The sequence below is a fragment of the Oreochromis niloticus genome, linkage group LG22 (assembly GCF_001858045.2).
Source record: "Oreochromis niloticus isolate F11D_XX linkage group LG22, O_niloticus_UMD_NMBU, whole genome shotgun sequence".
Classification (NCBI taxonomy): Eukaryota; Metazoa; Chordata; class Actinopteri; order Cichliformes; family Cichlidae; genus Oreochromis; species Oreochromis niloticus.
The window spans coordinates 1,644,714-1,659,657 of record NC_031985.2 but is presented as its reverse complement, the minus strand read 5'-3'; the positions used below and the strand labels follow the sequence as shown (position 1 = coordinate 1,659,657).

The window sequence follows — 14,944 nt, the reverse complement described above, 5'->3', positions numbered from 1 at the left end:
CTCAGCTCCTCCCAGGGGAACAGAGCGCTCTGTGAGCTTCGGGTGAGCAGGTTTCCTTCTCACCGCCGGCGGTTTGAAAGCACACAAAGCTTCTGCTAAATGGGGTCATCGGCTGTCAATCAAACCGCAGCGGCACGGCGGCGTGATGAAACAAAAAAAGAGCGCAGTTCTGGATTGACACCTGAAATTGTGGCTTTTGTTGTGAAAGTGTCGCGTTACGTCTCGACAAGGCGTCCCGATCCACCTGACACTTTCAATTAGGATCCGGGGAACGCCGTCATGTCAACTCTGCGCTCATTAACCCGACGCTGGTGACGGCGGGGGGAGCTGAGCGGCTGAGAGGATAATGGGCACGGAGAGAACAGACGCACTCAGACACAGCAGCGAGTTGTTAGGAAACAGTGACGGGAAACAAAGGCTGCGCTCACTTTATGCGACTGTGGTAATCAGTCACAGCAGCGCTCAGCAGGAAGCACGGCTCCATTTAACTGACTGGAATTAAAAAATTAAACATTTAAAAATAATAACTGGCAAAATATCAAAGTCATTACCTTCAGTTCATGTCAGAATGACTCACGTCCAGAAGCAGCAGGATGGCGCTCTCACCACTGAGCTGTGATTGGTCCTTTCATTAGTCCTTCACTCATTATTACACATGGATACATCCAACCGCACAACATCCAACTGCCTGACATCTAAACGCACACCATCGTGCCACCCCACCCGACATCCACTCGCTCAGTGATTCCACACTTGAACCTAGATGCTGATACGAGCCCACTGAGCTGTGACCTCACAGAGAGCTCGCAGCCATAGCCCCTCCCCCTGATAGTTTAGATAAACTGCTCTTACGGCTCATACAGCTCTTCTCTGAGGACTTTCATCACCCACTAAAGTAATTACGTAGTAGATAAAAGCTGCTGTTGTTTGACTGTCTGCTTTAGAAATCTGTTTTTGTTGTTTTTAAAGTGGATCAACAGCGGGGGAAGCACACGATCCGTGAACAAACAACAACTTCCTGTTTTATATTTACAGGACAGTCTGGCCAACGAGCGCACAGATCCTTCTCTCCTAGTTTACACGTTTATTTCTTCAGCATGTACGAAACAGAAACGGCTTCTTCTTCTTCTGACATTCACATATCTGACTGACTGTGACAGGAGGGGGAGTTTCACTGGTCCGGTCCAGTGAAGGTCACAGTGGGCTGTCCATGTAAAGTGGGTTTGATGTCCGTGCAGGACTGTGTGAAAGGATCCGGTGAACACGTCTCATTGGGATGGCTTTAATTCAGCCCTCGCACACTCAGCAGAAAAAGCTGAAGAGGGGAAAAATGAGCTTGCCTTTGCTTAATGATCGACTGTCTCATAATCCACACGCAGCCAAATACGTGACAGAAAATTAATAAAATTAAAGTCTAATTAAGAGCGCGCTCTCTGGGCTGGAGGAACTCCCACACGCTGCAGTTTAAAAGCTATCGAATTTAATATTGAGCTGCAGAAGGAGAGGCACAACGCAGTTCTTTAAAACCCTCCCACCGAGCACGCCCTCTGTCCGAGCACGCCCTCTGTCCGAGCACGCCCTCTCCCCAAGCACGCCCTCTCCCCAAGCACGCCCTCTGAAGCTCACCTTGTAGTTTCGGCAGGTCGGGTTGAAGGCGTTGGTCCCACAGGCAAACAGCGTCTCGTCGTTTCGGGGCACCAACACCTTCACGTAGTTGTAGCACTCGTCCTGGAACACAAAGGCAGAGTTAGAACTGTGAGTAAAAGTGACGGAGCAGCAGAAGCAGAGGTGGAGGTGAACTCACGCTGTTCTTCCCTCTGACCGTGCACTTGCTGACGTCGTTGGACTTCCACGTCAGCTTCTGAAACACAGGAAGAGGAAGTGAGGGCGTCATTTTCTCAGCATGTGGGGAACAGAGGTTTGATTAGACGGGCGAGGAGGCGGAGCATACGGGAACAGCTCACGCACACAAACCTCAGTCTCAACCCCAACACCAAAACAGCTACGGCACCTTTTCACGCTCTCCATCAGGAGCCGATGTTCTACGCCTGAGACCTGCTAAAACCCAGCATGCTTCACTTCTCTGCTGCTGAGTCATCACTCCGCTCTGGCTGAGAAAAATGCGACCTATTTGGGCTGATTTGGGTTTTAAAATAGAAACAGGACGCCTCAGCGTGCAGCCTCGCAGCGAACACACAGCTGAGCATCGTTTCACTCACACTCAGCCTGCATCAGAGGCAGCGTCAACAGGTTTGATGCCAAGCCAGAAAATGTAAACACACCTACAGATAACCTCGACAGACAAAAGCCCAGCCTGCAGCTTGAAAGAGGCGGGGCTACAGCACCTGTAAAGCGCACTGACCCTTTTACTCATGAAGGATTTAAAGAAATGTGATTAGATCCCAGCTGGATACAGATTATTCCCGTCTCTCCCCCTAAAAGACCAGAGGTGGGCGATCAGCGCGGTGGGCGCCGTGTTCTGGATGTTCTGGTAAAACCTGCTAAACCCGACGAGAACACGAGTCCATAATTACAGATTAAAGCGCACACATACACAGACCGACGTGGTCCTCGCCGTGCCGCTCAGGTTGGAGCACCGATAACGAGAGTAACAGCTCACATCAAAGAGCTGCTGCCGCCCGCCATCCCACAATGCACCGGGAGGCCCATTACCGTGAGGAGCCCCCGTAACCTCTTCTCTTTGATCAGGAGGACGTGTGCAGATCAAAGGAAGCGTGTCCTTTGTGCGTCGCACACAGTTTTGTTGTGCGTGCTGATATTTACAGCGAGCACCGTGAGCAGACACCCATCAGCACCAAAGTCTGCAGCGAGCAGCGCGGCACGCTGACATCATCGCTGCTGACGGCCAGCCGGGGAGAAGGAAACATCTCCGGCTTCTGTCTGCCCAACAGAACATCAGCATCTCTCACCTCCACCTGGGCTCCTCTCTCACACTGGAGGTCATTTTGGCGTCCACGTGGAGGGTTATCGTCACGCAGCCAGGCCTGACACACTAACTTTTCTTTCTTGGCTTTTAAAACAATGAGCTGCAACAACGGGAGGAGGAGGGAGCTCGAAGCAGAACATTTTTCTGGACCAGTTCACTCTGAAATGAACTTTTTGTTTCACACGACGCTGTTGGTGATGCTCTTCCACACCCACTGTGTGTCCAGCACCGCGTGGTGACGTACATACCACACTGAACCCCACGTTGGTCTCTGACATGCGAGTGTCGGACAGAACAAAGTGCTGATGTGAACGAGCCATGGCGTAGAAACGCACGTATAAGAACCCGTTTTAGCTTCTAGAAATCATGTCAGTGAGCTGCTCGGAGGTGTGCTCAGCTTCCACAGCCTGGGTCTGATGTCTTACACCTCAGTCAGCTTCATGCTTGGCCCCACATCTCATACACAGCTCTGACTGCCTTCATGTGCATTTACAGATCTTTGCATTTGTCTTTGAACATTTTATTCTAAGACTGTGTGAGGCGACACCCTGGGAACTCCACGCAGCCATGTCGTTGTGCGATCGTACTCACCATCTGTGGGACGAACTCCCCTGAAGCCGTCGTCAGGTTGACTGCGAACACGTGATCCCTGCGGAGGTCAAAGCACAGAGTCAGCCTCTTTAATGGGTACGGTCGATGTGCTGCGCACCGACCCCCTCCATGATGTACTTCCTATCAGGAACACTGACCGCTGTTCATTATTTATTATTTATTTTGCTGTTGATTCTAAAACTGTTTGTTTTTGCTGATAAAACATATTCAGTGATGAGGTCTGGACCACACTCAGGCCGTCGTCAAAGACACGGCTCAGATTCTCAGATCTGTGTTCGCCGTGTCTTAAAAACACAGATCCTCATGTATGATCTGTGCTCTGCACCACGACAATGGATCTTAAAAATACTCAAGCTCCAAAGGCTTATTGTGATATTTCAAAAAACTGACGTAAGAACTTCACTCGGACTTTCTACAAAGACCTGCGTGGCAGAAACTCCCCGTGACGCTCTGAATGAATTAATTTGAGTATTTTGGTTCATCCATGACCTCGCGGTGTGAGTCGTACTCAAAGGCCCCTTCATGGCTGAATATTTTAATGAGCAAACTAACAGCACAGAGCTAAACGTTGGCTGGGCAGGCTGGAACCATCCGGAGGCCAAAGTACGTCCGAATGGTGACTTCCTGTTTCCAGAAATATTCATTCTGCTGTTTATGTGACAAACCAAGATCCTCTCAGAGTACAGCCGACAGCAGGAAACACTGGGAGACGTTCACCTGAGTGAAGGTGTGTTCAGGGTCAAGAGTCATTCCTGGCTGCTGCTGCTCTCTGAGCTGGATTTGATTTTCAGGATCAACAATAAAACCAATTTATGGACAGAAAACATGAAAAATGTCCCTTTGATTTCCTCCAGCCTCAGATTTAAACTGACAGAAACATCAAATCATCACTTTAAAGAGACTAAAACGATTTAGTGCTAATAGGAACACTTTGATTTTCATGTTGCTCCAACTGACCGACTCACTACTGCAGTACAGTGTGCAGCTACGGGAAACTCACTACTGTTCTTGGAATATTTATGCTGGATTATGTTAATAAAACGGAGCCTGTGGGCGTGTCCAGACTAGGGATGGGTATCGTTTAGGTTTTATCCGATACCGGTGCCAAACCGGTACATATGAAATGGTGCCGGTGCTTAAACAATGGAAAAAACACAAACTTTGTCCAAAAACCTCTCATGTTTAACTGTTTTCCACTTTTTCTTTGGTCATTTTAGCCTTTTTGGCCAGGGTGAAGGGAGTATCTGCCATCAAACAAGAAGACAGCCGCATGTAACTACGACGGTGTTTGCTAGTTCACCTTACATGCATTAATGTAATAATGTGGTTAGCCTACTCAACGTTAATTACACACGAACAACATGAAGCTACTCACGCAGAGGAGAACGGCTGCTGCTGCCATCATCATCCTCATCATTTCTGCTACGCTGACAGGGCTAGGGGCCAGGACTCTACTCTTCGGGTTTTTGGGGGATATTGCTAACTCCGGTCCGATAACAGGCACCACACCCGCAGTAGATGTGCACGGTGTGAGGTCTCGCAGCAAGCTATCAAACACGGCGCATTTCTCGGCTTTTAACAAAATGCTATACGTCGCCAGGTGTTTCATCAGATTTGAGGTGTTACCTCCTTTGACAGTATCACAGTATCAGCTTAAAGCACTTGTTGCAGGCTGCTGAGTTTGCATCTTTTGCTGTGAAGTACAGCCAGACTTTGACCGCTTCGCCTTGGGCATTTTTAATCTGTAGCTCTGCTCTAAAAGAACGTACGTACCTGGCCCCGCCTACTATCCTCGGAAACGTAAAATGATTGGCTAGAATCCAAAGTGTATGACATCTCAGGAAAAAAGAGCACCGAAATGTGCGCTGCTTTTCGGTCTGGTTACTACCGTTTATGTCAGAACCCGTGCCATTATGGCACCGGTACCCATCCCTAGTCCAGACGGTAAAATCATCTTTGATGATGTCACTAAAAACAAATGTGTCCTCACAGGTCACGTTTACTGGTTTACTCAAGCTGCTGAAAACACACAAGCATCATCAGGTTCGGTCCAGCTGTGTGTGTGTGTGTATGTGTGTGTGTGTGTGCGTGTGTGTGTGTGTGTGTGTGTGTGCCGACCTCGCTGCGATGTACAGCACGTGGTTGATCCGTAGCATCCTCTGGAAGTCCAGGCCCAGCCTCAGCGTGTCGTTGTCCTGAAGCAAACCCTGAAACCCCGGGTACTGAAACGACTCTGCAAACGCACAAAAACGTAAACGTGTGTATGTGTGTGTGTGTAGAGAGCATGCTTACAAATGTGGGTGTGGTCAGTTTTGAAATCAGAACAAACAGGAACACAGCAGACATAGATTGTCTCTGTCCAATCAGATGAAGGAACGGTTGCTATAGTGATGTGAAACGACCACAGTGGGACGACTTCATCACCATTGTCCAATACTCACGCTCCGAGCTGACCACGCTGATTGGCTCCAGGTCTTTGGGGAAGGGTGTGGTTGAAGCCGACTCAGCCGGCAACCAGGAACTGAGCAGCAGCAGCAGCAGGGGCGGGGGTCGCCATGGCGACAGCCAGCAGGTCAGGGCCATTGCAAGGAAAGAGAGGGAAGGAGGGGGCGGTGGGACGGTGATGTCAGCAGGTCATTGCAGACGTCAGCTGTCAGGAGAAAGACACAAAGAGGTTAGATGGAGAGGTCAGAGGTCACCGCTCTTCAGCCACAGCTATAAATCCTGAGGATTAGCATATTGCTCAGCCGTTAGCCGCGCAGTCACCTGACGGGCCGCAGAATCAAACCTGCGTTCAATTCTGACTCTCAGCACATTAACACAGAGCTGTCACAGCTGCACAGGTGTGCCGTGTCCACACCACCCACACGGACGCAGGAACCGTCACACCTGAGGGGTGGAGTCCAGGCTCTGTGGGGGTGCGGGAGGGTGGAGTCAGTGCGCTGTTGCCTGCTCATTTGTCGTGTTTTTATCAGGCACTGCGGCGAGGCCGCACGAGCAGTAACTCCACCCCCCTCTGTTCCTTTTCTCCTCCACTGCTTCATGGACAGCAGCTTTTCATGACTCCTTCAATTCAATTCAATTCAATTTTATTTATATAGCGCCAAATCACAACAAAAGTCGCCTCAAGGCGCTTTATATTGTACAGTAGATAGCACAATAATAAATACAGAGAAAAACCCAACAATCATATGACCCCCTATGAGCAAGCACTTTGGCGACAGTGGGAAGGAAAAACTCCCTTTTAACAGGAAGAAACCTCCGGCAGAACCAGGCTCAGGGAGGGGCGGCCATCTGCTGCGACCGGTTGGGGTGAAAGAAGGAAAACAGGATGAAAGACATGCTGTGGAAGAGAGACAGAGATTAATAACAGATATGATTCGATGCAGAGAGGTCTATTAGCACATAGTGAGTGAGAAAGGTGACTGGAAGGGAAAAACTCAATGCATCATGGGAATCCCCGGCAGCCTACGTCTATTGCAGCATAACTAAGGGAGGATTCAGGGTCACCTGGTCCAGCCCTAACTATATGCTTTAGCAAAAAGGAAAGTTTTAAGCCTAATCTTGAAAGTAGAGATAGTGTCTGTCTCCCGAATCCAAACTGGAAGTTGGTTCCACAGAAGAGGGGCCTGAAAACTGAAGGCTCTGCCTCCCATTCTACTTTTAAATACTCTAGGAACAACAAGTAGGCCTGCAGTGCAAGAGCGAAGTGCTCTAATAGGGTGATATGGTACTACAAGGTCATTAAGATAAGATGGGGCCTGATTATTTAAGACCTTGTATGTGAGGAGCAGGATTTTGAATTCAATTCTGGATTTAACAGGAAGCCAATGAAGGGAAGCCAAAACAGGAGAAATATGCTCTCTCTTTCTAGTCCCTGTCAGTACTCTTGCTGCAGCATTTTGGATTAGCTGAAGGCTTCTCAGCGAGTTTTTAGGACTTCCTGATAATAGTGAATTACAGTAGTCCAGCCTGGAAGTAATAAATGCATGAACTAGTTTTTCAGCATCACTCTGAGACAGGATATTTCTAATTTTAGAGATGTTGCGCAAATGGAAGAAAGCAGTCTTACATATTTGTTTAATATGTGCGTTGAAGGACATGTCCTGGTCAAAAATGACTCCAAGGTTTCTCACAGTGTTACTGGAGGCCAAGGTAATGCCATCCAGAGTAAGAATCTGCTTAGATACCATATTTCTAAGATTTTCAGGGCCGAGTACAATAACCTCAGTTTGATCTGAATTAAGAAGCAGAAAGTTAGCGGCCATCCAGGTCTTTATGTCTTTAAGACATTCCTGCAGTTTAACTAATTGGTGTGTGTTACCTGGCTTCATGGATAGACAGAGCTGCGTGTCATCTGCATAGCAGTGAAAATTTATGCTATGTCTTCTAATGATGTTGCCTAGGGGAAGCATGTATAATGTAAATAGAATTGGTCCTAGCACTGAACCCTGTGGAACACCATAATTGACCTTAGTGTCTGAAGAGGACTCTCCATTTACATGTACAAACTGGAGTCTATTAGATAGATATGATACAAACCACTGCAGTGCAGTACCTGTAATACCTACAGCATGTTCTAATCGCTCTAATAGGATATTATGGTCAACAGTATCGAACGCAGCACTGAGGTCTAGCAGGACAAGCACAGAGATGAGTCCACTGTCAGAGGCCATAAGAAGATCATTTGTAACCTTCACTAAAGCTGTTTCTGTGCTGTGATGAGCTCTGAAACCTGACTGAAACGCTTCAAATAAGCCATTCCTCTGCAGATGATCTGTTAGCTGTTTGACAACTACTCTTTCAAGGATTTTTGATATGAAAGGAAGGTTGGAGATTGGCCTATAATTAGCTAAGACAGCTGGGTCTAGAGATGGCTTTTTAAGTAAAGGTTTAACTACAGCCACCTTGAAGGCCTGTGGTACATAGCCGATTATTAGAGATAGGTTGATCATATTTAAGATCGAAGAATTAATTAATGGCAGGACTTCTTTGAGCAGTTTTGTAGGAATGGGGTCTAAAAGACACGTTGATGGTTTGGAGGAATTAATTATTGAAGTTAACTCAGAAAGATCAATTGGAGAAAAAGAGTCTAACTTAACATCGATGGTACTAAGAGTAGCTGTAGATAATATTACATCTGTGGGATGATTATTGGTAATTTTTTCTCTAATGATAAAAATTTTATTTGTGAAGAAGTTCATGAAGTCATTACTAGTTAACGTTAAAGGGATGGTTGGCTCAGTAGAGCTCTGACTTTTTGTCAGCCTGGCTACAGTGCTGAAGAGAAACCTGGGGTTGTTCTTATTTTCTTCAATCAGTGACGAATAGTAAGATGTTCTGGCTTTGCAGAGGGCTTTCTTATAAAGTAGCAAACTATTTCTCCAGGCTAAATGATGATCCTCTAAATTTGTGACACGCCATTTCCTCTCCAGCTTACGAGTTATCTGCTTTAGGCTACGTGTTTGAGAATTATACCACGGAGTCAGGGACTTTGGATTTGAGGCCTTAGTTTTCACAGGAGCTACAGTATCCAGAGTCGTACGTAGTGAGGAGGTAAAATTATTAACAAGATAATCGACCTCTGTTGGAGTAGCGTTCAGATAGCTGCTCTGCTCTATGTTGGTACAGGGCATTGAAGATGATAACAGTGGGTGGATTATATTCTTAAACTTAGTTACAGCACTTTCAGAAAGACATCTACTGTGATAAAGTCTACTCTCCACTGCTGTGTAATCAATTATTGTAAATGTAAATGTTATCAGGAAATGATCAGACAGCAGAGGGTTTTCAGGAAACACTGTTAAATGTTCAGTTTCTATGCCATATGTTAAAACAAGATCTAGAGTGTGATTAAAGTGGTGGGTGGGTTCTTTTACATTTTGAGAGAAGCCAATTGAGTCTAATAACAGATTAAATGCGATGTTGAGGCTGTCATTTTTAGCATCTACATGGATGTTAAAATCACCCACAATAATTATTTTATCTGAGCTGAGCACTAAATCAGATAAAAAGTCTGAGAAATCAGAGAGAAACTCTGTGTAAGGCCCAGGTGGACGATAGATGATAACAAGTAAGACTGGTTTCTGAGTTTTACAGCTGGGGTGGACGAGGCTAAGCATCAGGCTTTCAAATGAATTAAAAGTCTGTCTTGGTCTTTCGTTAATTAATAGACTGGTGTGAAAAATTGCTGCCACACCGCCCCCTCGGCCTGTGCTTCGGGATTTCTGGTAGTTAGAATGACTCGGGGGTGTTGATTCATTTAAACTAACATACTCATCCTGCTGCAACCAGGTTTCTGTAAGGCAGAGTAAATCGATTTGTTGATCAATTATTAAGTCATGTACTAACAGAGACTTGGAGGAGAGAGACCTAATATTTAATAATCCACATTTCACTGTTTTACTCTTTGGTTCAGATGTGGATACTGTATTGTTCTTTCTTTGTGATTTTTTATGTTTAAGTTGTTTATTGCTGGTTTTTAGTTTGTTTTTTGTCTTTTTGGGAGCTGACACAGTCTCAATGGAGATGGGTTTTTGGGGGGGTAGCAGGAGGAGAGAAGCTGCAGAGAGGCGTGTAAGACTGCAACTCTGCTTCCTGGTCCCAACTCTGGATAGTCATATTTTGGGGGGTTTAATGAATTTGTCCATATTTCTAGAAATGAGAGCTGCTCCATCCAAAGTGGGATGGATGCCGTCTCTCCTAACAAGACCAGGTTTCCTCCAGAAGGTTTGCCAATTATCTATGAAGCCCACATCGTTTCTGGGACACCACTCAGACAGCCAGCAATTTAAGGAGAACATGCGGCTAAACATGTCCTACTTCATAATAATGCTTCTGTATGGGCCTCAGAGAGGACACGGTTCGTCTTTGTCTGAAACAAGCTGTTTTAGCCCCTCCCCTTCAACAGCTTGCTTCTGATTGGGTTCCCTTGTAAAGCGCAGGTTTGACCAGCAGGTGGGCGGAGCTTTTGTGTCTTCATCAGGATATTACCTCTCTATGACATCACACAGCTCCCAGAGTATTCTGTTTATTTTTTATTATCTGTGGTGCTCCACCTGTCCACCTGACTGTCACCTGCGTGCTCACGTCCCATCAAACACTGAAGCAGATATTTTTCTGAATGAGTCGTGTTTTTAATTCAGATAACAGGAGCATCTGTTCTCTGATGTTATCTGATCTCTTGAAGGCCCCACAGTCCCACTGAGGACCTCTGTGTGTGTGAGTACCTGTTTACATACGGTTGTGGGGACCAAAACTGGAATGTTACCATCCTTGTGGGGACCAACAGTCACTAATGAGGACAAAAATCCCATCCTCATGAGTTTGAAGACATTTTTTAGACTCAAACTGTGGTTTTAGTGTCAGGGTTACAGCTAGGCTCAGGGTTAGGGTAAGCAGCAAGAAAGCATTATTTCAATTAGATGTCTTCACTAAGACATCAAAACAACAATGTGTGTGTTTGTGTGTGCGCGCGCTGCGGGTCAATAGGAGCTGATCTTGCCCGGGGCGCCCCCTGGAGGGGAGCCTCTCCTCAGCTTGCTGGTGTCACAGTGAGTGAGCATGAAGGTGAACGCTCTCCTCTCCATCACCTCTTCCTGTCTTCTCCTCACCTCTCCGCCTTGTTCTGTCACATGAAGTGACAAATGAAAGGCGGGAGGCGGTCCCAGAGGTGATGAGCTCCACTCCTCCTCCTCTTTATTCCCTGGCCTAGAAATGGAGCAGAATGAAGGAGGCGTCACTCCCTCCTCCAGTTTTGGATCTGAAAACGTCACTTTTCTTCCTCCTCAGAAACCTGCTGGTGCCAACACCTTCCTCGCCTCCATTACGAGGTGTGAGGAGGAGACAGGAGGTAGAACGTGGAGGAGTCTGATCGTGCCCACAAACTGCTCCCCGAGGAGCAAGCACATCGCCATGGTCACATACGGCTCACCATTTCTGGTCATTTCCAACATGGCTGCAGCCGGGAGTGCCGGTGATGAAACGGCTTCAACTGACCAATCAGATTCACGTTCAGTCAGAGATCAAAGCTGAGAGCAGCCAATCCAAAGTCGGGAACTCTGAGGCACGACAATCCCAAAACCACGACACAGGACAGTTACAGACGTGTGCGACTGCAGAGGACGGCGATGTGTTCAGGGACCTGTGCATCACAGGGGACACATCAGCGCCAACTCAAGCACTAAATGTTGTCACAGACGGCAGATATGTGACGAGAGCGGCTCGCTGCTCACACAAACAGTAGTTATAGTGAAAATATCAGCAGCTGATCCAGACATTATCCTCTGCCCTGCACTACAGGCAGCTGCATCAAACACACTCACACGCATGTATTTTAGCACAGAGACCATCACCTGAGTAAAGACCCCTACACAATCACACAGACATTTTCTCTGAAATCAACACGAATCAAACAGCAGCAGGTAAAAAAGCTCAACATCACAAAAGTGAGACGCAAAAGATCAAAAACGTGAAGAACAGACAGGAAGTCCCAGAGTGGGAAGACGATGTGTGTCCACTCAGGACGCGAGTCATCGTCACTCTGCAGCTCCACCCAGTTTAAACAAACCTGCTTTATGAGACTGACACTTACATTAGGAGGAGCCCGGCTCGGTCTAATCTCTGGGAGCTGTACCCTGCCCAGAGGACAGCTGGGGCCAACTAGGGGTTGGTCAATCCCAGGATGTAGTCCAGGTGTGTCTTTGGGAGATGATCAGGTGTGTGTGTGTGTGTGTGTGTGTGTGTGTGTGTGTGAGAGAGAGTGAGAGTGAGTGTTATTCCTTAAATCATTAGTTTGCTGCTTGGAGCCAAAGAAGCCCTCATGTCAATTCTCATTCAGTGAGACAAGCCTGAGACACATGGCCTGGTCTAATGAACCACACACACACACACGCACACACACACACACACACACACACACACACACACACACACAGCTCACCTTGGAGAAAATGTGGCTGTATTTAGGCCGTCTTTGAGACATTCTGTCTGGAGCCTCGTCACATTTCCCCACGAGTTCTCTGTGACAAGAACTCATTACACACAGGTACACGCGGGTACACCTGGAGGTGTTTAGGTCTGACCCTTAATCAATGATGTCATGGTCCCTGTGCTGCAGTACTGTCTCTTCCCCTCGAGTGTGTGTGTGTGTGTGTGTGTGTGTGTGTGTGTGTGTGTGTGTGTGTTGTGCTAGTTAAAAGCAGCTGGATGTGCACACCTCCGTCAGTGTTTTGTCGGTGGATGAGGGGTGGAGGGCAAAGCTATCAGCTATCACTAGCAGAGCGTCACACAGACTCGGAGGTCCGGTTCAGGCAGACAGCAGCTACAGACACCTGAGTCACCCTCCACCTGTCAGTCAGCGAGGCCACACCCCCATAACGATGGTGTTGATTATTTGTGACATCCCCTAAATGTCACATGACCTCTGAGCACTGATAAACATAAAAGTTTGGTCTGCTGTGGTTCGGCCGATGCTTCCAGCTCCACATCTCTCCGTGACGCAGGACAGAAACAATGGCGGCGTGCTGTGACAGCTGGTAATTAGGCCGACATTTGCATTTGTTTGCCTCGGCGTTAAATCGTGCTGGATTACAGGTATCGAGGAAACAGCAGCTCCTTTGTGAAGAAGCAGACAGGAGCACAAATGAGAGCTGCTTTCATTTCATCCAGTAAATCAGCCTCAGCTCATTACCATCAGCTGTGCCGCTGCCGCCTCCAGCCGTTTATCCTTCAAACGCCTCGATATCGCCCAACAGGAGCCATTTAAGGAGGACCTGCTTCTCCTCCTGCATCTCCCGACTCCACAGGGCTCCTCCGACGGGTGCTGGTCTGGGCTTCACCTCCACCCGTGTGATCCCAGCACTGTCCTGCTGTCTGGATCGTCGTCCTCGGAGCACATGACCCTTCACACTCGTTTACACTCATTTATACAAAGACCACATTCAGATCTGATCACACGTGATCTGGTTCATCAGCGTCCCGTCTGACTGACTACACATGACTGCTGATCGATATGCTGCGGCGCTGCGAGGGAGCAAACACGCTAACGTGAACACGCCGGTGCTCCCCGTGACAGCGACGCACAGCTTAAAGTGTCCATCAGCAGATGGCAGGCTTGTTAGTGACGCTGACACTGTGTGACGTGGGCGTTAGATCAGATCCATCTCTTCAGCCCAGCCGTCGGAGCAGAGCTCTTCACCCTGACTGGAATAAACCAGGAATCTTGCACCATCCACATTAACCCCACTCTGAACACCGACGTCTGAGAGCGCTCGCTCAGAAGCTCCTCCCTCACACCACAAGTCACGGACATACACTCATTCTCACCTGTACTGACCCAGCTCTGGTCAGACCAGGTTGGTATGAAGTCTTTTATGAACGTGGTTCAAACTGATGTTGGTGATACCACAGCACGCTGACCTGGCCTCAGATTCAGCTCGACCTTCATGAAGGTCAGTGGAAGGAAGCTGATGTCATTTCTGATATTTGAACAGCAGCCAATCAGATTTTTTCAGTTATATTTGGATTTGGTCAAAAGAAACAGCCATCAGAGAATCCATCTTTACTTTACAGTCTGTGTGCCTCGAGTCAGCTGAGCTCTGCTGCACTCACAGAGACAGGTGATAGGAATCAGCTGTTGACAGCCTCCTGTTTGTGCGCCCACAAATGACCAGTCAGCCGGCCCGAGCGGCGGCTCACCTCTGTGGCCCGGTGATGCAGGATTAACCATCAGAAGCACCAAACAGTTTTTAGTGAGACTGGTATCACTGGGGTCGCCTCCCTGCCAGCTGATGTGTTTATATTAAGCTGATCAGTGAGATGAAGCTCTATGGTGTGTGTCTATGTGTGTGTGTGTGTGTGTTAGTGTGTGTGTCTGTGTGTGTGTGTGTGTGTGTGTGTTAGTGTGTGTGTCTGTGTGTGTGTGTGTGCCTGTGTGTGTGTGTTTGTGCTGAAGGACCATCCCTTAGAGCAGGGTGACTGAGAGGCCCCCTGATCGTGTAAAGCAGATGATGGAGGCTGAGTGGAGGTTGCTTGTTGGAGGCTCCGCCCCCTCGGGCCTGTGACTGTTTCCAGCTGAAGTGTGTTGCATTAATGCGCGGCGTGTGGAGCGAGCTCACAGCTAATCCACGCTGTAATCGATCTGCAGGCCTCAGATTTGGGCGGCACGGCGACACGTCTGTTAAGCTCCGTGAAATCCTGATGTCACGGCGCCTGAAATCGGCTCTTTGTGTTCTCCTCCCATTTGATGCACGCCGGGAACACGAGGGGAAGCTCGCCAAGCAGCTCCTGGCTCCGGTACAGATCTGCTTCCTATGATTTTGGAGGTGTTGGAAAGAGTGTGAGGATCAGAAACCATCCAATCAGAGCTCAGCGTTGCCACAGTGA

General features: G+C 47.9%; 1 protein-coding gene across 2 annotated transcripts in view; it reads right to left on the bottom strand.

Moving 5' to 3' along the window:
* Positions 1-14,944, bottom strand: part of LOC100706063 (semaphorin-6D) — a 93,291-nt gene that overhangs the window by 39,224 nt on the left and 39,123 nt on the right. For both annotated transcript variants that reach the window (XM_019350472.2, XM_025902098.1), the window contains 5 exons: positions 6,001-6,209; positions 5,678-5,792; positions 3,539-3,596; positions 1,805-1,861; positions 1,627-1,728 (listed from right to left, as the gene is read on the bottom strand). In XM_019350472.2, the coding sequence (XP_019206017.2) occupies positions 1,627-1,728; positions 1,805-1,861; positions 3,539-3,596; positions 5,678-5,792; positions 6,001-6,142 (474 nt within the window). In that variant the 5' untranslated portion in view covers positions 6,143-6,209. The remainder of the gene's footprint in view (positions 1-1,626; positions 1,729-1,804; positions 1,862-3,538; positions 3,597-5,677; positions 5,793-6,000; positions 6,210-14,944) is intronic.